This window comes from Trichechus manatus, unplaced genomic scaffold (assembly GCF_000243295.1).
Source record: "Trichechus manatus latirostris isolate Lorelei unplaced genomic scaffold, TriManLat1.0 scaffold00040, whole genome shotgun sequence".
NCBI classification, from domain to species: Eukaryota; Metazoa; Chordata; class Mammalia; order Sirenia; family Trichechidae; genus Trichechus; species Trichechus manatus.
This window is the reverse complement of record NW_004443976.1, coordinates 13,250,106-13,273,798: the sequence shown is the minus strand read 5'-3', so window position 1 is coordinate 13,273,798 and position 23,693 is coordinate 13,250,106. Positions and strand designations below refer to the sequence as shown.

The following is a 23,693-nucleotide window of genomic DNA, read 5'->3' as shown; positions in this document are numbered from 1 at the left end:
GTCCCGAGAGGGGTCGGGAGGGGTAAGGAGGGACCCGACTACTCTTGTTAAAGGGGCAATGCTCTCGGGACTGCGGGGCCCACCGCATGGGGACGAGAGAACCCAGTAGTGGAGACAGAACCGCAAGCAGGACGCCGGGGTTGGGGAGGGTCGCCAGCGCCTGAGGAGTGGGGAAAGGTGGCGCCTGACCCTTGACTGGACCCAAGCCCCGGACCCGCGCCCAGGGGGCGGAGCCTCCCGTCGGGCCCCGCCCAGGAGGTGCTCAACCCAGGCCCCGCCCCCAGCGCGCGACGCCCGCCGGCTCCTCCCTCAGCTCTCGCGGTCGCGGCACTGCTTCCCGCTGGGCCCATCCTTCTAGAATTCGCCGAGCAGCTGCCTCAGGTGCTGTGGCCCGGAGCTGGCGGCGGCAATGCCACCGCCCCGGCGCTCTGCCCCCGCCTGCCCCTCAAGCTCGGTTGTCCCAGCAGGTCGCGGTCTTCGCCTCAGACGGAAGCAACCCCCTCAGGCCTGGGTGCCGCCTCAGGCCGGGGCTGTCGTCTCAGGCCCAAGACACCCCGCAACCCAACCTAGTCTCTTCAGCCATGGGTCCACCACTGCATGCGAGATTGCCTCCTCTGGTCCCGTTATGCCCTCAGGCTTGGCTGTCCCCGCTACAAGCTGTGGCCACACCTCCAGTCCATCTGCTAGGGCCCAAGCCACGGCTCAGTCCTGGCCTCACTGTTCAGGGCAGGGCTACCCCATGCCCCAAGACTCAGACTAACTCCTCCGCACCAGCGTGATTCTCCAGGTCTTCATCCACCCTCTCAGGCTCGGTTGCCCGCCAAGACCTTGCCTGCCTGCTAGCCCCATCCTGCCCATTAGATCTCCGTCACCCACTTAGGACCAACTACCTGAGGTCTGGATGCCCCTCAGCTCCCAACTGGACCCTGAGTGCTGCTCACCCTCTTCTGGCCCAGGACATCCCATTTAGACCCCACCTGCCCTATAAGCCCAACTCTAACTATCCCTATCTGCCACTCAGCCCTAAATACTCCTCTCTCCGTTTATTACCTCACCTAACTGTTTTCTCAGCCCGTGCCTAATTGCCCTTGGGTATGCGTGTTCACCTCTGAACAGTTTCCAACTGGCCTTTTCTGTCCTTTATGCTGCCTAAATGCACTCTCCTAACTTAGCTAGTATTCTTGACTGTCTTTTCTGCCCACCCCAACTGGCTCTCAGGTGATCCTTGGCTGCCCCTAATTCTGGATCTGTGCAACTGACGACTCTGTTCACCTTTACCCATTAACATTGCCAACTGCTCCTTCCTTCCCTGTCGTCAATTGACCACTCTGTCAACACTTAAATTTCACTCACCACTTATACCCGATTTATCAATCATCAATTCTGCCTCTTCTGTACCTGCCCCTAACCACCAATTCTATACCAACCACTCTCAAATGCCTCTGCCCCATTCAGTCTTCACCTGTTATCCTTTTTCATTTTATCATCCCATATTGCCAGTTCAGTCACTGACCTGCCAACTGTATATTTCACTTACTCTATACCTTTGGCTTCAGAAAATTGACTTTTCCCGTATCCACCTTTCCCATGCTCAGCATCTTCAATCTGTATGTTCAACTAATATACCCAGTCCAGCACTAGAAATAACTTTTTAAGCTCTCTTCCCTTTTTTGGGACCCATACATCCCCTTCCCAATCTCTAAATCTGCTACTGGTCTCCTCACTGAGCTATTAGATGAGTGAATGATTCCCTTTCTGTTAATCTTCCCAAAGCCAAGGAGGAAACTCAGTCCAGCCATCCAGCCTAGTCCAGTCATGCAGGTACCGGAAGATGGAGACAACTTCATTCCCTTTGCCAAGTGAGTCCTCCCCACCCAATAGGGAGGATGGGAACAAAATGGAGGGAGGATTGCATGCCTGAGTTCTGTCCTGAGAGGAGTAGGAAATAAGGATCAGGAAGCTCAATGCCTAGTCTCAGGGGATTGATAATTCATTAATTTATTCACCATATGATGTTTTAACCCTGCAATGTTCTACGCACTGTATTAGGCACTGGAGATTCAGCAGTAAGACAGGGCCTGCTCTCATACAGCTTACATTCTAGAGGGAGGAGACAGAATGTGTAAACAAATATAATTTCAACTAGGGATACATACTATGAAGAAAATAAAACCGGACTATAATGGAAAATAGAGTGCTTGGGGGGACACACGATTAGATAGGGTGATTGTGGAAGACTTCTGGGGAGGTGAGTTTGAATTGAGAATTGAAAAATGAGAAGGAGCTAGTCATGGTAAGAACCAGGAGCAACAAGGTATAGCATGTGAAAAAGCCTTAAGAAGGAAACCAGCTTGGGAAGTTCTAGGAACAGGAAGCAGGCCAGTGTGACTGATGGTGATCAAGGGAAAAGTGGAGACTATAGTCAGAGAGGAAGGCAGAGGCCAGATCCTATAGAACCGTATAAACCCGTTGCCATCAAGTTGATTCTGACTCATAGCGACTCTACAGGACAGAGTATAACTGCCCCATAGGGTTTCTAAGGAGTGCCTGGTGGATTTGAACTGCTGACCTTTTGGTTAGCAGCTGTAGCTCTTAACCTCTGCACCACCAGGGTTACCATAGAAACTTAGAGTCTATCAAAAAGAGTTTGGATTTTACTCTAAGGACTGTGGAAGTCATTGGAAGGTTTTAAGCAAGAGAGTGACATGATCACACTTTTTTTCAACTTTTTTATTATAGCAAATTTCAGATAAATACAAAAGTAGAGAAAATAGTGTAATGAACCTGATGTACCCTTTTACTCAGCTTTATTAAGTATCATTATATGGATAATCTTTTCATCTATACACCCTACTGCTCAGATTATTTTGAAGTAAATTTCAAATCTTATTTCATGTGATCATCTGTTAAAAGATTATTCTCAATGCTCTGTGCAGAATTAATAGTTGGAGGATGGAAATGGAAGCAGGGAGAGGAGAAGAAAGCTATTGCAATAGTCCAGGCAGGGGGTGATGGCCTCGAGTAGGGTGGTGGGAGTGGAAATGGTGAGAAATGATTAAATTTGGGTATATTTTAGATGTGGAATAGAACTTGCTGGTGGATTGGATGGGGGAAGTGAGGGAAAGTGAGGCATACCAGGTATTTGGCCTTAGAAACTGGGTGCCTTTCAGTGAGATGGAGAATGCTGGGGAGGAAATGTTGAGTGGGCAGTTGAACCTGCAAGTCTGGAGCCTTGGGGAGGAGTCGGGGCTGGAAATAGTGATCTGGGGTTATCAGCACATTGGTGGTATTTAAAGTCATGAAAATGACTGAGGTCACCTAAGGAGAGATGGAGATAGAGAAGATAAAGGGCCCCAGGCCTAAGCCATACGACACTCCACTTCTGGAGATCAGGAGAGCAGTCATCATTCAGTCTGGAGGCTTTGGAAGTGTAGAGCACTGTTCTCAAACATCTCTGCGCACCCCTCCCTCCCTATAAGGATATTAGTTCTTCTGAGATACGGGAGACAAACAGGGGTAAATAGAGGTTCTACTCTGCTGGATCTTTGCATTGACCAAAAGGAACCCTGTCTGTCATACCACCTAAGTAGCCAAGCAACCCCGCTTGCTAAATATGATGTTCTTTGGCTGTGGGGCTTAGAAGCTTGAGATTCAGTGAGATCTGAGTTTCCAGCAATTGTCAGTCTCCACCCTCACCCCAGCTCCAATCTCCTTTCAAATCAGAGGCCTCACTACCTCTCTCAGCTAAAGTGGATGAGGGAGGGAGAGAGCTTGGGCAGCTCTATGGTCCCGTGGGAAGACAGGGTCCCTGAATCCTTGGTGTGAGCAGATGCTGGAAGAGCCAGACCTAAGCCTCCTTTGTCCTCCCCTCAGGTGTTCCAGGGTGGTCAGCCGATCTCCACCCCCGAGCTTGCCTTCCCAGGACCTCAGAATGATGCCCCAGCGTTATGGAGACATCTTCTGGGAGAACCTTAGTCAAAGGCCCAGGTGGGTAGTGAGAAAATGGGAACTAACTGGAGGTGGGGAGATGAGGCTGTACAATTTTAAACTACTATCAAGCCATGTAGCAATAAGCCCTAGTCTAGGAGTAATTGCCTTACTGGCTGATGGATGTTGTAGCGCCTAATGCCTGACAGGTGGTTGGGAGAGGTCATTAGAGAAGCAATATGGGTGAGGGTATCCTTCTTGTAAGGAGCCCTGGTAGCACAGTGGTTAAAGTGGTTGGCTGCTAACTAAAAGGTCGGTGGTTTGAACCCACCAGCTGCTCAGCAGGACAAAGATGTGGCAGTCTGCTTCTGTGAAGATTTACAGCCTTGGAAACCCTATAGGTTCACTATGAGTTGGAATCAACTTGAAGGCATTAGGTTTGGTTTGGGTATGGGTATCCTCCCTTCATGAGCCCTGGTGGTGCAGTGGTTAAGAGCTCAGGCTGACTAACCAAAAGGTTGGCAGTTTGAATTCACCAGCTGCTCCTTGGAAACCCTGTGGGGCAGTTCTACTCTGTCCTACTCGGTCTCTATGAGCTGGAAATGACTCAACGGCAACGGGTTTTCGTTTGTATCCTCCCTGCACTAGCCCACTTTCTGTTTCACAGCTCCATCTGGATGGAGGAACAGTACATTCCACCCATGCTGGTAGGACAAACTCTCTGTTAAAAATACACCCACAACCATCCTATCCCTAGCAATCCCTATTACCCCTTCCTTCTGGTGTCCCCAACCAGTGCACTGAGGAGACCCTCCTTTCTGTGAGTCAGTCATCATGTTTTCTAGATCACAGCCATGTTTTTGTGATCTGGATTTCCAAAAATCCCTGACTCCCTATTGCCGTCTAAGCTCCCCTGTGAGACTGTTCTGCTCTCTAGCTCCTTTTCCCCATTCTCTGGCACAGAGAGCCATTGGATGCTCCCACGCTGGCTTGTTCACTCCTGAGGGGCTCCCACCCCCTGAGATGCTTTGCAGAAGAAAGAGAAGGAAGCCACGTTTGGCAGGAGTGCAGCAGGGACCTGGGGGCACCCCAGCCCGGGTAAAGGCTGTCACTTATCACCTGGAGGATCTAAGGAGGCGCCAGGGAATCATCGATGAGTAAGGAGGAGAGATGTCGGGACTCTGGGAGACAGGCAGGGTCTGAGGGGAGGATGGTTTGAGCCAAAGATGGGGTTGAGAGCTTTGAGGGAACTGGAGATTGTTTGGGGATGGGCCATGGGCTTGGTGTGATTGAAGCAGAATTTCCATAATATGGAAAGAGGAGGGAGCTGAGGGATAGAGGGTGAGCTACATGAGCTGGATCAAGTGGAAACTGGGTAAATGAAAACAGTAAATTACACCATAGAACTGAAAGTTAGTGGGGAATAGGGGTCACCTCTGGGCCCCTAGGCTGAAAATACTTCATTATAAGGGGAGCAGAAAGTTGGAGTGGAGAGTTGGAGGTCAGATAACAACACCCCTGGGTCCCAGCAGGAAGTATTTCCAGCAGAAAGGTAAAGAATGGAGAGGCAGGGAGTCCAGGCACCTCTCCTAAATCTAAAGTCTCCACAGACTGAAGAAGGCCCAGTGGAGCAGCTCTGGGGCAACCTCTGAGCCCCTGGTGTTTGGTGAAGAAGGCCCAGGATTTCTTGACACCACTGAATACCCTGATCTGGAAGAGGAGAGGGCAGCCTGTTTACGGGAAGAGGACCATTTCCTCACTCCTGGCAGGGCCCAGGTATGGTTGGAGAGGAACTTGGTGGTAGTGTAGTGGAGGGTGATACAGATCCCTGGTCTTGCATGGAAAGACAGGAGAAACCTCTAGGATTTGAGAGAAACAAAAATAAAGTAGGTAAGAGCCAGATGGGTTTGGGGATTAGGAAATCTGGAGAGAGATCTATGTTTCCATAATTTCTTTTCAATTTCTCCTGTCTTTACAGCTGCTTTGGTCTCCCTGGAGTCCCCTGGGCCAGGAGTCGTCTTGCCTCTCCAGGGGCCAGAGCTTCCTGGCCTCCTATGGCACTGTCACAGCCAGTAGGAGGCAACTTTACGGTCCCTGGGGGATGGAATTTGAGTCTGAGGAGTGAAAACTTCCATGCCCAAAGGTGATGGTGCTGCCTTCTGGACACCAGACTAGTTCCCCCATTTTTGGCAACCAGGCCTTTTCCAGCTTCTTGTGCTGTCTTTGGAACTAGGCATTAACATCCCCCTTGGCCTCCCATCTTAACCCACCCCCCTCACAGGAGCTCCCCAAGTCCTGTTTTCCTCCAGGACCCGCTCCTGGCATTGTGTTCTTTCTTCTCTCTGTTCTGTTATTAAAGCAAGCAAGCTCAGCCCATATGTGTCTTTCTCTCTGTGAAGTACGGATGCAGGACGAATGGGGAAGGAGGGCTCCTTTCCCCTTCTCGAGGACCCAGCTAAAACGAAATTGGGCTGGGCCCCGAAAATTCAAGAAGAAAAGTGCTGCCCAGTCTAACGTTCCTCGCCCAGCCCTTCTGCTTCCAGCACCTGACGGCCGCCCCCGCCCAGTTCACCCCGACCTGGAGTCCCGTCAATTGGCCGAGCTTCCGCCTCCGGGACCCCGGAATCCTGTCCTCAGCACTGTCGCCCCTTCAGAGGCTTCCGAGCAGCCTGTCCCTCGCCCTGGCTCAGGGCCCTGGAAGCCGAGTCCCTCCGCCCAGCGCCCCACCCAGAGCCCCACGTGTGCTGACCCCTGATTCACTTCCCGACCTCCGTCCCCTTAATAGGGAGGTCCCGCCCCGTGCGCAGTGACGTAGGACGCTGCTGTCAGCCGGCGCTTGGGGGGGGTCGGTGTGGGGTAGAATGGCCGCCGCCGCCGTCACCCGCGGGACCCCGGGAGGTAAGAGCCAGGGCCTCTCGCCTGCCTCTCCGCCCCCGCGCCAGGGGGCGCAGCTCAACCCGGTACGGACGCGGAGCGCCGCGCCGGGGACCACCGTCCCTCCTCCCGGTTCGCCGCCACCTCCCCACTTCCGTCCTCCTCCCCCGCGCCAGGGGGCGCCGCTCCGCGCAGGGTCCCTCGGCGGAGCTGCTCGTGCCGGGGACTGTCCCGGGGACCCCCGGACCCCGACACCCGCACTGTCCCTCGTCCGCTGCGCGCCCGCAGACTTAGCCCGCGACTTCTCCAGTACATCCCTCTGTGCGAGCGGGACTCTCCCACCTCAGAGGTCCTCCGGGGACCACCGCCCGGCCGTGGCGGCCGCCCAGCGGAGCAGGCGTCCGAGTAGGGCGCCGCCCCAGGGCCCGCAGTCCAGGGCCCGGGCCCGCTCCCGCTCCGCACCCTGGCAGTCGGCCTAGCCGGGAGTGCGCACCTGCGCCCTGGGGCGGAGTCCTTACCCCAACCCCACCTTCAGTGCACACAGTCGAGCTGGGACGGGCATCTTCCCCTTCTCCATCCTCGACACCTGGCGGAGCCCGCGCTGAGCCTCCTCCAGCTTCCATCTGTTCCCCCACGAGGGTGGAGGCCTCGGGCGGAGCTAAAGTGGTAGATGGGGTAGGGTAGGCCTGGAGACCAAGGGAGGCTGAGACGTTTGGGGAGAGGGGTGCGGAGGGCCTGGCAGCCTCAGGGTGGAGGATGGGTTGTCCTGAGGTGGGAAGCTGGGTCCTGGGTGTCTAGCCAGGCCCTGAGCAACCTGGAGGAGAGAGAGGAGGTTAGGCTTGCTTATCAGATGTGCCCTTCCCCTTAGGAAAAAAACAAATAAGGAGCTCAGGGTGTGTCTTCCAATGCCCTGCTCTCCCCTCAGCATTCAGGCTCTTTTGCAAAACCATCCTCTGAAGACCAGATGCCCTGAGTCCCAGCCCCTAAGCCAAGCCATAGTGCCTCTGAGGCCCAACCCTCTCCCCTCCCCCGCCCCCTTCTTCCTGATACTCGGTTTTGTGTGTCCCTGCTCTGGTTGGTTCCTGGCATCATGTCTTCGTTCTCCCTCACCTCCATTCCCTGCCTCTTCTCTCACATCACAGTCTAGCCCCTTCCTCTCTCTTCTTCATCTTTTCCAGATATACTGACCCAGTTCTGTACTGCTCCCCACCTCATCTTGGATTAGTGTGGGGGCTTCTGCCATGACCTTGTTCTCTCCCTTCCCAGCACAGACTCCCCCTCCCCCCGGCCCCTCAGGCCAGGGGTGACCTTGCCCTCTGGAGCCCTCACCATGAATTCCAAGGACACCACTGAGGTTGCTGGTGAGTTCGCAAGCCAGGGTCCTAGTCTGAGCATAGCCTTTTTTCCTCCCTACACTGGGGTGACCCCCTAATTCTTGGATCCCCGGCTCTGTCCCCTTGTCATTGCCTCAGTTTCCCCCAGTCCTCTGGATTGCTTTCAGCCCCTTTTCCCTGGGCTGTCACAGGGATGTCAGGAGTGACACACTATGTCCTCCCTTCTAATTTCCTCTAGAGAACAGCCACCACCTGAAGATCTTTCTTCCCAAGAAGCTGCTGGAGTGTCTTCCTCGCTGTCCGCTGCTGCCTCCAGAGCGGCTACGGTGGAATACAAATGAGGTTTCTAGGGAGCCTGGGGATTCCGGCCTAGCAAGGCCTCATGGGCTGGAGGAGAGTGAAAGGGGGTTGACACTCCTAAGTGCACAGTACTGTTTTGTAGGCTTTTTGGGGATTATAGGAGAGGTATAAAGACATGGAAGGAGCCCTGGTGGTGCCGTGGTTAAAGCACTTGCCTGCTAACCAAAAGGTCAGTCATTTGAACTCGCCAGCCACTCTGTGGGAGAAATATATGGCAGTCTGCTTCCGTAAAGGTTTACAGCCTTGGAAACCCTATGGGGCAGTTCTTCGCTGTCTTATAGGGTTGCTATGAGTCAGAATTGACTTGATGGCAGTGGGTTTGGTTTTCTCGGTATAAAGACACGGACCCCATGGGAGCTCGCTTCTTGGCATATACACCTGGGTAAGAATAATAGCTCCAATCTGTAAAGGAATTCTTACATCCCGGTCACTGTGCTAAGTACTTGACCTGCATCATGTCATTTAGTTCTATAGTGATGTTGTTATCCCTGTGATCTAGATGAGGAAACCAATTGACCTCCTATGGTTTATTTGACTCACTCCAGAGTTCATGCTTTTAACCACCACTGACATTGCCTCCTCAGGATGGCAGGGTCCTTGTGTTAGACACCTTCTGTGCTCCCCCGTACATTGCATTGCATGTAGTTAGTGGTTGATAATTACTGACTTGATGATAGGAGAGAGCTATCAATAAAAGGGTATGTGTGTGTGTGTTGTTACTGTAAGTAGTATAGAGCCTCCAGGAATGGCCACAGTGGCCAGTGGGGCTTCGTAGAGCATCTGAAAAGAGACTTGGTCTGTCAGGTGGCTAGGGTTTCCAGACACGGAGCTTTGTGCACACAGCACCTCAGGCTGATAGAGCACTACCACTCAGCAGGTGAGCGTTCAGGGAAGAATCCTCAGACCAGGCAGGAGTGGTAGGTGCATTGTAGGTAAACAGTGGGAATGCTGGTTTGATCCCTGGTCAGGGGGAATCTCAGAGTCAGGTAGAGGAATCTGGAAATATTGGCAATGTCAAACCATTGACATTTTTTGAGTCAGGAAGTGGCACAAAAATGGCATTTGGGGAGAGTAAAATAATATGCAGTATGAGGTTGGATGATGAAGAACTTGAACCCAGCCTCAAGCTAAAGACCCCAGTTGGAAGAGAGAGAAGGAAGGAAGGTTAGATTTTTGTTTGCAGTGATGCCTGGGATTCTTAGGAGTGCAGTGGTCCTTGCTGGGTCCAGTTACCTGGAAGCATCCTCCACTAGCTGCCAGAACTCAGCAGAGAGTAAGACTCTGAGGGGATGACTCAGGGCAGGCTGAGACTCTTTATAAAGGGGACACCCACCTGAGTGTCTCCTCTCCTACAGGAGATTGCATCCTACTTGATCACTTTTGAGAAGCATGATGAGTGGCTATCCTGTGCCCCAAAGACAAGGTGAGAAAGTTAAGAAAGGTGGGGAGTGGCAGGGGTCCCAAGTCCTGTTCACAGAACTCGAGGCCACCTCTCCCCTCCCCAGGCCTCAGAATGGCTCCATCATCCTCTACAACCGCAAGAAGGTGAAATACCGGAAGGATGGTTACCTCTGGAAGAAACGGAAGGATGGGAAGACCACCCGAGAGGACCACATGAAGCTGAAGGTCCAGGGCATGGAGGTAAGAGAGTCGGCATCCACTGCCTGCTTCCCATTTCCCTCCATGACCCAACTCTTCAGACCTTAGGCCATGCCTCTGCCTCAAGGACACACGTTGAGCACCCCACCCCACCCCCTCCAACCCCCACCAATTCTCTTGCATTTCCCTCAGGGCTAATGAACCTCTCTTCCCCAAGTCATTGTTCCTCCCATGCATCCTTGCACTGCCCTCTGATTTCTAGAGAGTCCTCTTTGTAGGGCCCAGCCCCACTGTTCCCTTCTCTCCATCCCTCATCTGTGACTTGAAAGAGGTGGAGAATAGGTGGGGGGTAGGGAGAGGGTCAAGAGGAGCTGGTGGAAAGATTGGGATTCCTGCAAAGGGACTGAACAGAGGAAGAGTTGGGGAGCAGACTAGCCCTCCCCCCACCCCAGCCTGTCTCCTGGCAGTGTCTCTATGGCTGCTACGTTCACTCTTCCATCGTCCCCACATTCCATCGGCGCTGCTACTGGCTGCTCCAGGTAAGGACAGAGGAGCTCAGGAAGCCAGACTCTCCCTGGCTCTTTGAGGGAAATGGGATCTGAAAGGGTGAAGTGGGAGGGTGGCCAGGTTCTAAGTGGGGAAAGGAGACTGGGAAGAAGAGAGAGGGGCCTGGAGAGATGGAGAGAGCCAGAAATTGGGGGTGAGGTTGGGGGGTGCCCTGGAAGGAAGCGAGGACTAGGAAGCTGAGCCCCTGGGCCTCAGGACCCCACGTTCTCTGTGTGTGTACCCTTGTGTTCTCAGAACCCTGACATCGTCCTTGTGCACTACCTGAATGTCCCAGCCCTGGAGGATTGTGGAAAGGGCTGCAGCCCCATCTTTTGTTCCATCAGCAACGACCGTCGAGAGTGGCTGAAGTGGTCCCGGGAGGAACTGCTGGGACAGCTGAAACCCATGTGTAAGGCTGCAGGGCTAAGGTAGAACTCCACGGGGAGCACGGAAACAGGAGCCTCTCAAAGGGGCCAGGGCTCTATACCCAGAAGCCTGTGGGTGACCATTTCCCTTCAAGCTAGGATGATGCTTTTCTACGGGGGTGCTGGGATTCCTGGTACATTTCATGGTGCAATGTGGAGAAGGGACTAAAGCATAGCTATGAGCTACATGTCTGAGCAGTCTTGAGGCTGCTGGCCTCTGCTCACCCAGCCAGAAATCTTGGAGCTTGGAGGAGCCATCCAGGTACTTGGGGGCTGTTTTGTGGGGTTCCCACAGCACTTCCCCCCAATTTTCCTCTAGTTCATGGCATCAAGTGGAGCTGTGGGAATGGGGCAGAGGAGTTCTCTGTAGAACAGCTGGTGCAGCAGATCCTGGACACCCACCCGACCAAGCCCGCCCCGCGAACCCATGCCTGTCTCTGCAGTGGGGGCCTTGGTTAGTGACCCCCGCACGCTGGCGCACTCTTCCCATCGGTCCACGCTGCTCTTACTCAAGCCTAGGGGGATCCATCTGGGTGGGATTTGCATGCTGATTTGCAAGTTCTTTGCATGTCTCAGAAAGATGGGCCATGTGAACAGAGGCCTTCCCTTCCCTTGCTTCTTCGACTTTAGAGTTCTGGTAGCCTGTGCCCTTTTCTGCCTTCTACCCTGAGCAATTCCTGGCCACCCCAGCACTGCCAGTCACATCCAGCCATAGCGTGTTCCTAGTTGGCATCCCCTTGGTTTTGCTCTTTGTCCTTTTTTTTATGCCTTTACCTATTTCGGCTACTGCCCCAAGCCCCCAGTCCTCCCTTGCAGGGCTTGTTCGGTTTTTCGTTTTTTTTTTTTTGGTGGGGGGAGGGATGTGAGGAGGGAACGGGAAACCTCTGCTGCCTCCCAGTGGCCACAATCAGTTTTACACTTCTGGTCTTCTGTGAAGTCCCAGGGACTGCATAAAGACTTCCAGTAGCGGAAGGCTGGAGAAAGATGCATCTCACCCCTTCTTACCCCTCCCAACCCCTCTCCACTCCAGGTTCCGGGAGCCTTACCCACAAATGCAGCAGCACGAAACACCGCATCATCTCCCCCAAAGTGGAGCCCCAAACCTTAACCCTGACCTCTATCCCCCATCCCCATCCCCCTGAGCCTCCTCCACTGATAGCCCCACTTCCCCCAGAGCTCCCCAAGGCACATACCTCCCCATCGTCTTCTTCCTCCTCTTCCTCCTCCTCAGGCTTTGCCGAACCCCTAGAGATCAGACCTAGCCCTCCTACCTCCCGAGGAGGTTCGTCCAGAGGAGGCACTGCTATCCTCCTGCTGACGGGACTGGAGCAGCGAACTGGGGGCTTGACACCCACCAGGCAGTTGGCTCCCCAGGCTGATCCTAGGCCCTCCATGAGCTTGGCTGTGGTTGTAGGGTCTGAGCCCTCTGCCCCACCTGCTCCTCCCAGCCCTGCCTTTGACCCTGATCGTTTTCTCAACAGCCCCCAGAGGGGCCAGACATATGGCGGGGGACAGGGAGTAAGCCCAGACTTCCCCGAGGCAGAGGCTGCGCATACCCCCTGTCCTGCCCTAGAGCCCGCTGCTGCCCTGGAGCCCCAGGCAGCTGCTCGGGGTCTCCCCCCACAGTCGGGAGCAGGTGGGAGAAGAGGAAACTGCTTCTTCATCCAAGATGATGATGGTGGGGAGGAATTCAAGGCCCAGGGGACTGCCCCACCCGCACCTTCACCCCCTCCTTCACCTCCACCCTCACCTGCCCCCCTAGAGCCAGTGGGCAGGGCAGGAAGAGGGGAGGCCTTGTTTGGAGGACCTGGTGGGGCCAGCGAACTGGAGCCCTTCAGTCTTTCATCATTCCCAGACCTTATGGGAGAACTCATCAGTGATGACGCTGCAAGCATCCCTGCACCAGCCCCCCAGCTTTCTCCTGCCCTTAGCACGATCACAGACTTCTCCCCAGAGTGGTCCTACCCTGAGGTGAGTCTCAGGCCTATCTCCTTCTTTATCGGTCCCATCTGTTTTCTGGATCCCCAAAATTAGTTGTATCAACTGTAGCCCCTTTGCCCCCAGTGGTCTGTGACGTAGTTTCGCTAGCTTCTTAGTTCTCTTCCCAACCTCTGTTTTACGTACAGTATAGCTTCTTTCCTGTTTCCACAGTCCCCACCACCAACTAATCCTTGCTCCCTTCCTCTGCCTTCCTCCTTGTTAATGACAGGAGTCCCCCAGGGAGCTCATTCCCTTGGTGACTGTTTTCAAGGGGAGGGAACTGGGGCTTTTCAGCCTAGAGAAAAGAAAACATAGCTGGGTGTGATTGCAGACTGTCTGCAGCAGTAACAGTGGCATCACTCAGGGGGCCCGAGGGGTGCAGACTGCACTGGCTGACACTGTCAGAGGGGGTGACACCAAAATGACTGTCTATAAAAACATCCCGGTAGTTAGTTATAACAAAAACATTTTTTCGTAAGCCTAGCTTGCATGTATTGATATATCTACAAGACTAAAACTCTATGCTCATTTACTTTTTGAACCTTCTAACGCACTCTGGTCAGAGCTGTCATTATTACCCAATTATTAATGACTCTTCGAATCACGTGGTTTCGTCTGCACGCGCTACAAGCACATGCTGTTGTTTTCACTGCTGCCAGTATTTTTATAGTTGCTGATTTTGTCAAATTTTCTGGTGTTTTAGCTACAATGTTGTGGTAATTAGTATTTGTGAACCTATATCAATAACTTTTTCAGAATGAAATAGTAATTAAAGGAAAAGAAGGAGTGATACACGGGGGTTATGATTTATGAGTAACATTAGTACAAAAAACATGACTAAGGATTCTGTATGGTCTGGTACGGGAGGAGGTCCATGGTGGGGTGTTCACCGCGCTGGATGCTACCAACCCTAGTGACGCCACTGAGCAGTAGCAAGAAGTTCTGTTTTATGTTGTCCCAGAGGGGTAAAGGAGGAACTACCAAAAAACCAAAACCAAACGCATTGCCATCGAGTCGATTCCGACTCATAGCAACAGTGGGGATAAATTAGCCAAAAAGAAGAATTTCCTCTTGATGAGAGCTCTCTGCAAATGAGTTAGCCTGGGGGGAAGCAGTGAGTTCCCCCTTTCTGGCAGATTCAGATAGAGATTAGTAACCACTTGGCAGGAATGTTGGGGAGGAGGGATCAACAAGCTGACCTCACCCCACTGGGGTGAGCCTGGCATAGAGTAGATACTCTGTAAGGGTCTAAACGAATGAAAGAGTGAGTGAATGAACGCCTAATAGCTCTTCCCCTCACGTGACTCTCTGACCTCTGTTTGCAGGGTGGGGTCAAGGTGCTCATCACGGGTCCGTGGACTGAGGCCACCGAGCATTACTCCTGTGTCTTTGATCACATTGCAGTGCCAGCCTCACTTGTCCAGCCTGGTGTCTTACGCTGCTACTGTCCTGGTATGGGGATTGGGAACAGTAGAAGGGAAGCACTGGGAATAAATGATGCTGTGTTATTCCTGAGAGGACAAGGATTTCATCCAGTCCTGAGGCTGAGCCCCAGTTTCCCCCAGCAGGTGGATGAGCTTGGGCTTAGGTGTCAGGCAGTTTGGGTTCTGGTGCAAGAAACCTACTCATTAGCTACCTAGTGACCTTGGATAAATCAGCTCCTTTCTTGGGTCCCTGGCCTCCCCTTCTGTAAGATCAGGCATTTGGCCAAAGGGATCACTAATGTCTGTGTTGGCCATCTAGCTCAGTTGGAGTACGAGTCGCTTGCTCTGGCCCAGGGAGCTTTTGGGAGAATGAGAAGTGAGAGATGTTGGTCTCCTCTGACCAGTCTTGGGACTGAAGGATACTGGCTTCTAGACCTGCACTGTCTAATAGGGTAGCCACTAGCCACATGTGGCTATTTAAATTTAAATTAATTAAAATTAAAAATTCATTTCTTCAGTCGAACTAACCACATTTCAAGTGCAAAAGAGCCACATGTGCTATCCTGTTGGACAGTGCAGATATAGAACATTTCCATCTTTGCAGAAAGTTCAATTGGACAGCACTCATCTGGACTCCACTGTTTGTCTAGACTCCTCCCTGTTACCTGACAGTGTCTTCCCTTTCCCCCACCTCAGTAACAGGATCGTGACCTCTGGACTCTGATCTTGGGGGATCAAGAAAGTGGTTTATTCCCCCATCAGATTGTTTATAAAATATAGGGGATCTCTTGACCCTCAACTTCCAGGCCTGTTGCTGAATAATGAACATCTTTAACAGGGTCTAAATCCAAGAAGTCTCTGGCCATCGTAGGTATTAAGTTCTCAAGTGAATGGACTCTCTTCCCAGTAGTGCCAAAGCCACTGATGCCAGGGCGTCTTGGACCAAAGCAGGGGAGTTAGCTGTGGGAGGAGGGGGGGGTCAGATATGGAATTATCACTTGTGGCTCTGACCCAGGTGGCCAGTGAAGGAGCCAGGGAGAGAAAGCCCTTCTTGCTGATACCGCCCTCCCCAGCCCATGAGGTAGGGCTGGTGTCTTTGCAGGTGGCAGGGCGGGAGGGGCCTCTTTCTGCCTCTGTGCTCTTTGAGTATCGAGCCCGCCGTTTCCTGTCGCTGCCTAGCACTCAGCTTGACTGGTTGTCCCTGGACGGTGAGTACCTAGCCCTTTGAACCCAAGTATCCAGCTCCACAACCTTCGAGTCTCATTACATGCTTCCACACCCCTCAGGATTCAGGTGGCTACTGCCTAGACCCCAACTCACCACTCTTCTTTCAACTTCTATTTCATCAGTCATTTCTGAATGCAGCAACAAGTCTTCCTTACCTCCTCTTCCCCATAAATCTTAGACTCACCTTTATCCAAGCTCTTGCCCTGTCCTCTCCATCCCAGAGGATGGGATCTAGGCAAGCAAGGCCAAGAGGCTGGGGCAGGGCCAGGATCTAGAGCAGTATATATGTGATGCGTGTGAGTATATGTGCGCTTACATACCTGTTTAAATTTCTCATTGGTTTTTCCTGTAATTATAAAGATATGTGTTCATTATAGATAGTTTGGAAATTACACAAAGTATAAAGTGGAAAATAAAAATTGCCTATAATATTACTACTCAGTGATATCCACCACTGTTAGAATCGTAGTGTACTTTCTCAGACAAACACACATATATGCCGACGTGTGTGTGTGTGTGTGTGTGTGTGTGTGTTTAACTGGAACTGTTTTTGTTCCTGGTACTGACTCTCCCTCTCTGTGGCTTTGAGAACCATTTCCATCTGTACGTGCTTCTTTTTGAGGTTTGCATTTCTCTTTTTCTTCCTCTTGGTGTCTCTGTTGTCACCTCTTGGCTTCTCAGGTGCTGTCGCCCTTGTTGAGTTTGTCTGTCTCCCTTCATGCCCACATCTTGCTCAGGGGCTTCTGGTTTGTCTCACCCTTGGAGGTGCCCATGCCACACAGAGCCCAAGTGTGTGCTGGGTCACCTGTCTCTCAGACTTGAGTCTGTCGGCCTTTGGATCTTGCCAGGCCTCTCGGTCCTGTCCTGTCTTTGTCCTGCCCTGTGACTGTGCATCACCTTATTTTTCTGTCCCTGTCTCATCTTTGTTTCACCGTTTCCTCTATGGGCTCCTCCCCTGCTCTTGTTTCCATTTCTTAACCCAGTGTCTCCACTTGCCTCTCTTCTTCCTTTCTTAATTGCTTATTTTGTTCTCTCCCCCAGTTCTTTTTTGTTCTTTTCCCCCCTCTTTCACCTTGTTTATCTGTTCTGCTCTCTCTCCTCTCTGTTATACCTGGGTTCCAACCCATCATTCTCTACCCCCCATCATCTCGAAACCTCCATCCCCTTATAATCCCTGTCTACTTTAGTCCTGGCATCTCAGAACATCCCCAGCCTCCACCCTGTTTCTCTGTGCCTGTTTTCCCGTGGCTCTGATCCACTCCCACCTCCCCTCCTTGTCCTTGTATGATCTCAGGAGGGGACAGATATAGCTTGGGGTATGTGTGTGTGTGTGCGTGTGTGCACGTGTATATTTGTATATGGGGTGGGGGGGAGGAGGAGGCATGGACGTGCCTATTCATCTCTGTCACCTTCCCTTCCCCCTGCCATCCTCTTTGTGGACAGCTGCGGGGGGCTGGGAGGAGGGGGTGGTGCTTTCAAATCTCAGTCCCTGAGCTCTTTTGGCCAGTGGTTAACTGAGAGGAGGGACCCTGGAGTCCTTCAGCCCTAGCATGAGGGACAAAGGTAGTGTCTGGGGCAAAGAGAACCGATAGAACATTTCACCTAGGAAAAGGCAGAAGAATGTGTGTATATTGTGGTTTGGGGTGGCTGGAGGTTCAGTGGCTGGTTTGCAATTCCTACCATCTTTGTGTCTTCAAGAAAACTGTCTTAGTTCTGGATTCTGGTCCTAGCTATGTGGGTAGTACGCAAAGCCATGGTTTGTGAACTGAGTCCTGGTGGGCTTTATTTAGAAGGTGTGTGGGTAAAGGAGCTGTTGTTTTGGGGAAAAGGAAAGAATATGATTCCATGTCTTTACCTCCCAGATCTTGGGACAGGTCCAGCTGTGGTGTTCAGGGCATCACCTAGACCCTGCTCAATCAGCCTCCCATCCCCATTCCCCTCAGACAACCAGTTTCGGATGTCCATACTGGAGCGGCTGGAGCAGATGGAGAAGCGGATGGCTGAGATTGCAGCAGCTGGGCAGGTGCCTTGCCAGGGTCCTGACACTCCTCCAATCCAGGTACTTCCACAAGGGAGGTCTGCGGTAGGTAACGGGAGGGTCTTCCTAAAGAAAATGGCTCTAGTGTATGACCCTCCTCACTCTCCTGTCCCCAGCCTCCTCAGCCAGTTCTCCCTTCTCCCTGACGTCACCCTGCTCCCACACCCGCCCTGTGGCAGGAGTGGCTATTCCGGGCACCCTCTTGGCATGACAGGCTTCAGACTATTTCTGGTCTGAAAGAGGGTGGAGGTGAAAGAGAGGGTGGGGGAGGGGATCAGGAGAATTGGGGCTCAAAGCTCTATGGGTCCTGAGTCTCCACAGAGCACTAGGGAAAGGCTCAGAGGAACTCTGAGTTCTGAGGGGGAGAAACCATCTGTGGATATGCTGCTAATCTGAGCACAACATGGGCAAGGGGGTGTGAGGCCTGGCTGTCAGAGGGAATGGGGGAAGTTGGCTATGAGAGTGGGGGAACCGAGGCTACACAGGGACTCAAACTGGGAGAACTGATGACCTGTCACAGGTGCTGGTGGTGGGAACCTGGAGCAGAAAGTTGGGGGAGGGTGGGCAAGGGCAGAGTCAGAGGCTGGGAGGACACATGTTGGATGGCCAAGGCCATCCCAAGCGGGAACCAGACTCTCAGATCTCTGCATAAAGGTGTGTATACTGCAGGATGAAGGCCAGGGGCCTGGGTTCGAGGCACGGGTAGTGGTCTTGGTAGAGAGCATGATCCCACGCTCCACCTGGAGGGGTCCTGAATGCCTGGCCCATGGAAGCCCCTTCCGAGGCATGAGCCTTCTGCACCTGGCTGCTGCCCAGGGCTACGCCCGCCTCATCGAGACCCTGAGCCAGTGGCGGTGAGCAGGGATAGCGGGGAGGGGGCTGGACAGCTTCTGGGACAGAAGCGCCAGGGCACCGAGGAGGAATTGGAGGACTGGAGCCCTGCCGAGAGGGAACTAGGGCTACTGTGGGAAGGACGGTGGGGCTGGAAGAAGACTTTGACTTCTTAATTTCCTTAAATTTATGAATCTCTTGACTGCCTCATCCCACTGACCTTAGTGCTTCTAGACAGCTTGCTTCCCAGTCCCTTTCCTTCTGGATGTTCCCACTGCCCACTTTTCTCCCTGACTGGGCTCTGCTGTCCCTCTCCCAAACCCTCCAGGAGTGTGGAGACCGGAAGTTTGGACTTAGAGCAAGAGGTTGACCCGCTCAACGTGGATCATTTCTCTTGCACCCCTCTGGTGAGAATGCTGGACTCCTGAGTACATATGGGCTTGTGGCAACGGCAATGGTGCAGTTGAGGACAGGCTTGTGAAGGATGCTAGGGAAGAGTGGGAGGGCTGGGACCGAAGCCCTGGCCACCTGGAGGAAGGGCCTGGCCTCACCTTCACCTCTACCCCCACTCCCCTCCTCCCGTCCTCCATCTCCTGCCCTCTCCTCAGATGTGGGCTTGTGCCCTGGGACATCTAGAAGCTGCTGTGCTCCTCTTCCGTTGGAACCGACAGGCGCTGAGCATTCCTGACTCTCTGGGCCGTCTGCCCCTCTCTGTGGCGCATTCCCGGGGTCACGTGCGCCTTGCCCGCTGCCTTGAGGAACTGCAGAGACAGGAGGCTTCCATTGAGCCTCCACTTGCCCCGTCACCACCCTCCTCCAGCCCAGACACTGGTGAGGGCTGGCTGTAAACTTTTGGAGAGCGATGTGGGTGGGACGATAGGCCAAGGCAAAGCCAAAGGGTAGGAGACAGAGTGGGTGAGGAGGAGGCGGGGGTGAGAAATAATAGTAGCAAGAACAGACAGGGAGATTGAGGAGACTTGAAAGGTGGCAGGTGACTCCTGCTGCCCTGTCTCTTCCCTCACCCTCACAGGTCTCAGCAGCGTCTCCTCGCCCTCAGAGCTGTCAGATGGCACCTTCTCTGTCACATCGGCCTATTCTAGTGCTCCAGACAGCAGTCCTCCCCCTGTTCCTCTGCCAGCCTCTGAGATCACTATGGAGGAGATGGTCCCAGGCCAGCTGTCCTCTGGTACCCCAGAGGCACCCCTACTCCTCATGGACTATGAGGCCACCAACCTCAAAGGGCCCCAACCCTCACCTCAGCCTTTCCCATCAGCCCCAGAGGATGGGGCTGCTCCAGAGGAAGCTGATAGCCTGCCTACGGTGGATGTGATCCCGGTACTGCTTATGGTGATGGAATTAAGAGGGCTAGACATGGAGTGGGGTACAGGGGTAGGCTGAGGCAGATGATCCATAAGGCAGAACCACTCTGGCTTCAGTTTGGGAAGGGGCCATTCCCTCTCATTTTGAGACAAGCAGGGTAACCCTTTGCTTAGCTCCTTTCAGGCCTTGTGACTCAGAAGTCATGAGGTATCAGAGGCTAAAAATTCTGGGGCATATCTTCAGTTACAGCTGGGTTGTAGGGGTGTCTAATCAGTCACCTGTTGATCCATGAAGGGACCAGGTTCTTGGGGAACCAGGGTGATGGAGGGCAGCTGGGAGGTGGAGGGGAGAGGTTGGCAAGATGGAGGTATTTGGCAGTGATCTGGGGTGAGGGGAGGCTTGCACAGGGTAAAAGCTAAGAAAGTCTTGTGGAATGAATAAATAAGTGAGAGAGTGAAGCTTCAGGTGCACCAGAGCATACTTCTATGCTAGAACCTGAAGACATATTTGGTTAGAGAGACTAATGGATTAATGGGGTAGCAAAATAAGTTTAAAAAAATTAGAGAACATCACAAGGAGGAGTGTGGTCAGCAGGAAGTGCTGCAGAGTTTGGGGCTGGAGCCATTCAGTGAGGTGCCATGTGGTTGGCAAGCCTTGGGCTGGTTCTTGGAGAATGGAAGGGGCAAGGGGCCTTCGTGGCCAGGCCTGTGGAAAGAATGTGCTGTGGGCATGGCCTGTGCTGGCTGGCTGGCATGGGGCAGACCTGAGTGGACAGTGGGTGATCAGCATGGAAGGGCAATGAAGTCCTTCATCTGCTTAGCTCCTGAGTCCCCATTTGGAGTATGTCCTTCCTACCCTACATCCCCCACAACTTATCAACACAGAGGGCTGTACCCTCAAGTGGGAGCCCAATAAGTACAAACAAATGAGTCTGGAACAGTGGCCAAGAAAGATGGGGTTAGCAGGGAGAGCAGTCCCTGAGGCCTCGGCATCTGAGAGGACGACGAGACAGAGAGTAGACTGAGGTTACAGCTTTGGCAGGACAGAAACTTCTGGTTGTTGGGGCCCCTCAAGGCTCAACCAGCTTCTCCCTTCATTCAGGTGGACATGATCTCACTGGCCAAGCAGATCATCGAAGCCACACCAGAGCGGATTAAGCAGGAAGACTTCGTGGGGCTTCCAGAGGCTGGAGCCCCACTGCGGGAGCGGACAGGGGCCGCAGGGCTCAGTGAGACCATGTCCTGGCTGGCCAGCTACCTGGAGAACGTGGACCATTTCCCCAGCTCAGCCCCTCCCAGGTGACCAGCTTGGGACAAAGCCTCAGGACTCCTCCTCAAAGGAAGATGGAAGGGAGGGATGAAGGCGGGAGTTCCCACAGCCCAAGCTCCATTCTGGCTGATGCCCCAGGACCTCCGAGAAGGGAGCTGGAACTGGCTTCTGAACTCTGAAGCCACTTCTCAGACTCTGTTGCTGGAAGTCTCCCTTCATCTCTAGGTGGGAGAAGAGGGACTGCAGATGCTCTATGACATCCCTTCTCCCCCTCCCCTACAGTGAATTGCCCTTTGAGCGGGGTCGTCTGGCTATTCCTCCAGCACCTTCCTGGGCAGAGTTCCTCTCCGCATCTGCCAGTGGCAAGATGGAGAGCGATTTTGCCCTGCTGACACTGTCGGATCATGAGCAGCGGGAACTGTATGAGGCAGCCCGAGTCATCCAGACGGCCTTCCGGAAGTATAAGGTCAGGGATCCTCAGGGGATGAATTACAATCTTGAGTCAGGGGACACTATGGGCTCCCAGGACTCTTGGAGAGAGAGAGCAAGTCTTAGGTGGGCTGAAGGGTCCGGGGACCCCTGGCCAGTTGGAGGCACAGGTCAGCAGATGTCCATTAGAGGGAGAGGTGGGTCATTAGGTGGTGGGACTTGTTTTCTCCCTAGGGTCGGCGGCTGAAGGAGCAGCAGGAGATGGCAGCAGCTGTGATCCAGCGCTGTTACCGCAAGTACAAGCAGGTGAGCCCCTTCTCTCTTGAAAACAGGCCCACACCCCAGCCCAGAGCATCCAGGATGCTGCCGGAGCTTTAACTCCCCTTCTCTCTCCACAAGCTGACCTGGATTGCACTTAAGGTATTAGGCATGAGAGCTGGGAGTGAGGTTGTGTCTGTGGCGATTCAGTCTTCCCATGAGCGTGTGGGTTAGAGAACCAGACTGGCATTATCTGAACTTGGGGGTGACCCGCAGGGGTTTGGGTCTCTGTACCTGCATTTCAACCTGTCTCTCTTCCCCACCCTGCAGTTTGCACTCTATAAGAAGATGACCCAGGCAGCCATCCTGATCCAGAGCAAGTTCCGAAGCTACTATGAACAAAAGCGATTTCAGCAGAGCCGCCGAGCGGCCGTGCTCATCCAGCAGCACTACCGCTCTTACCGCCGCCGGCCCGGGCCTCCCCACCGGCCCACGGGCACCCTGCCTGCTCGTAGCAAGTACGGCCTCAACCCCCAGCCCGTAGCCCTCTGTGCCCACCCACTGAGCCATGTCCACTTTCCAGGGAGCTACAATGCCCCACTGCTCATCATCCTGCTCTTCCCTGCTAGGGCTCCTAAGGGGCCGAGGGCAGGGGTGCCTGGGGTTTCTGTGAGGTCTCCCTCATCTTTTCTTTCTTCCACCAGAGGCTCTTTTCTCACCAAGAAGCAGGACCAGGCAGCCCGGAAGATCATGAGATTCCTGCGGCGCTGCCGACACAGGTACTCACCCTTCTCCTGCTGACATTTTGCTCACGCACCGCCACCGTCCCACCTCCCCCGATGCCCTGGTCTCCTGTGACTCCTTCCCTGTCTCTCTGCAGGATGAGGGAATTGAAACAGAACCAGGAGCTGGAAGGGCTTCCCCAACCTGGACTGGCCACCTGACCTCTCCACCGCCTCCCTCACCATCCTGGGGCGCTTCCGGCAGTCTTAACGGGGAGAGGGCTTTCTGGGGGAGGGGGAGCCCCCAGTCGGCAGCTTTGCCCCCTTCACCTTTGTTGGAGGCCTTCACAGGTCTCCACCCTCCTCCCCTCTCCGAAGTTCTAACTCCGTCTCCCGACCCCCTGCTCCTCACACCTTGGTCTCACCCGCTCTTCTGGCCCCTGGCTCCAGAAGACCCGCGCCCCACATACCTGCATCTTCAGCTGTGATTTACGGAGCCCTGCCTGCCCTTCTCCACGGCTCCCTCCTTGCCTGCACCGAACTCAGCCCCCTCCTGACTTGCCTTATTTATTCGTTCGACACGTCTCTGAATGTATCCGCCTCGGTCCCCACCTCTGCCTTCGCTGCGGGCGCCCCTCGTGTTTCAGGGCTGACCATGCCCCCACCTGGCTCCGCATGTTTGCGTCTGTTTCCCTCCCTTTCTGCCCGTCTAACCCCATCACCCCGACTCTGGCCACCAACCTCGGGGCCAAAAGGGAGGGGATGTATATAGCAACGCGCCGCGGAGTCCCGCCCCGTCCCGGGAGGGGAGGGGGCGTGTACATAATGTACCATACAGAGTATAGTGAAGAATCTATTTAAGGCGCCGCGGGGAGGGCTGCAAGGCCGGGCTTGTGGTTCCCTGGCGCGGCGGGGGCCTCCTGCCGGCTCCACGAGCACTTTCTACGTGTGCATGGGCTTGGTTTACACGAACTGCCATTAAACATCGCAGCACCAGCCAGCCTCCGGCCTCTGTCTGCGGGGGGCGGGGTCTGCGCCGGCCAGAAGGCGAGGGGCGGGGCCGGCTCTCGGAGCAGCGCCCGACGGTGCGGGGCGGACGCACGGTTTTTCGCCGCCGACGTGTTTCCGGC

General features: G+C 53.9%; 2 protein-coding genes and 1 pseudogene across 5 annotated transcripts; 2 read left to right on the top strand and 1 right to left on the bottom strand.

The window, feature by feature from the left end:
- The first annotated feature begins 1,616 nt into the window (after window positions 1-1,616).
- On the top strand, window positions 1,617-6,052 carry INCA1 (inhibitor of CDK, cyclin A1 interacting protein 1). Of its 2 annotated transcripts, none has more exons than XM_023731032.1 (6): window positions 1,617-1,859; window positions 3,874-3,987; window positions 4,595-4,634; window positions 4,933-5,084; window positions 5,538-5,703; window positions 5,906-6,052. In XM_023731032.1, the coding sequence occupies exons 1-6, from the start codon at window positions 1,744-1,746 to the stop codon at window positions 6,050-6,052; spliced, it is 735 nt and encodes a 244-aa protein (XP_023586800.1). In that variant the 5' UTR covers window positions 1,617-1,743. The 2 variants fall into 2 exon arrangements, with proteins under 2 accessions (XP_023586800.1, XP_004376286.2); XM_004376229.2 differs by having other exon boundaries at window positions 4,891-5,084.
- Window positions 6,053-6,613: 561 nt separating this feature from the next.
- Window positions 6,614-7,423, bottom strand: LOC111820492 (translation initiation factor IF-2-like; annotated as a pseudogene).
- CAMTA2 (calmodulin binding transcription activator 2) lies at window positions 6,752-23,563 on the top strand. Of its 3 annotated transcripts, none has more exons than XM_004376097.2 (23): window positions 6,752-6,825; window positions 8,068-8,162; window positions 8,374-8,477; window positions 9,851-9,918; window positions 10,001-10,136; window positions 10,562-10,633; window positions 10,896-11,049; window positions 11,385-11,519; window positions 12,096-13,036; window positions 14,371-14,497; window positions 15,543-15,677; window positions 17,640-17,755; window positions 18,404-18,588; window positions 18,894-18,972; window positions 19,174-19,396; window positions 19,596-19,900; window positions 20,987-21,183; window positions 21,437-21,620; window positions 21,818-21,889; window positions 21,983-22,003; window positions 22,172-22,359; window positions 22,546-22,620; window positions 22,722-23,563. In XM_004376097.2, the coding sequence occupies exons 2-23, from the start codon at window positions 8,132-8,134 to the stop codon at window positions 22,783-22,785; spliced, it is 3,612 nt and encodes a 1,203-aa protein (XP_004376154.1). In that variant the 5' UTR covers window positions 6,752-6,825; window positions 8,068-8,131; the 3' UTR covers window positions 22,786-23,563. The 3 variants fall into 3 exon arrangements, with proteins under 3 accessions (XP_004376154.1, XP_004376153.1, XP_004376155.1); XM_004376096.3 differs by lacking the exon at window positions 6,752-6,825 and adding an exon at window positions 6,958-7,476 and having other exon boundaries at window positions 22,548-22,620; window positions 22,722-23,559; XM_004376098.3 differs by lacking the exons at window positions 6,752-6,825; window positions 10,562-10,633 and adding an exon at window positions 6,958-7,476.
- The last annotated feature ends 130 nt before the right edge of the window (window positions 23,564-23,693 follow it).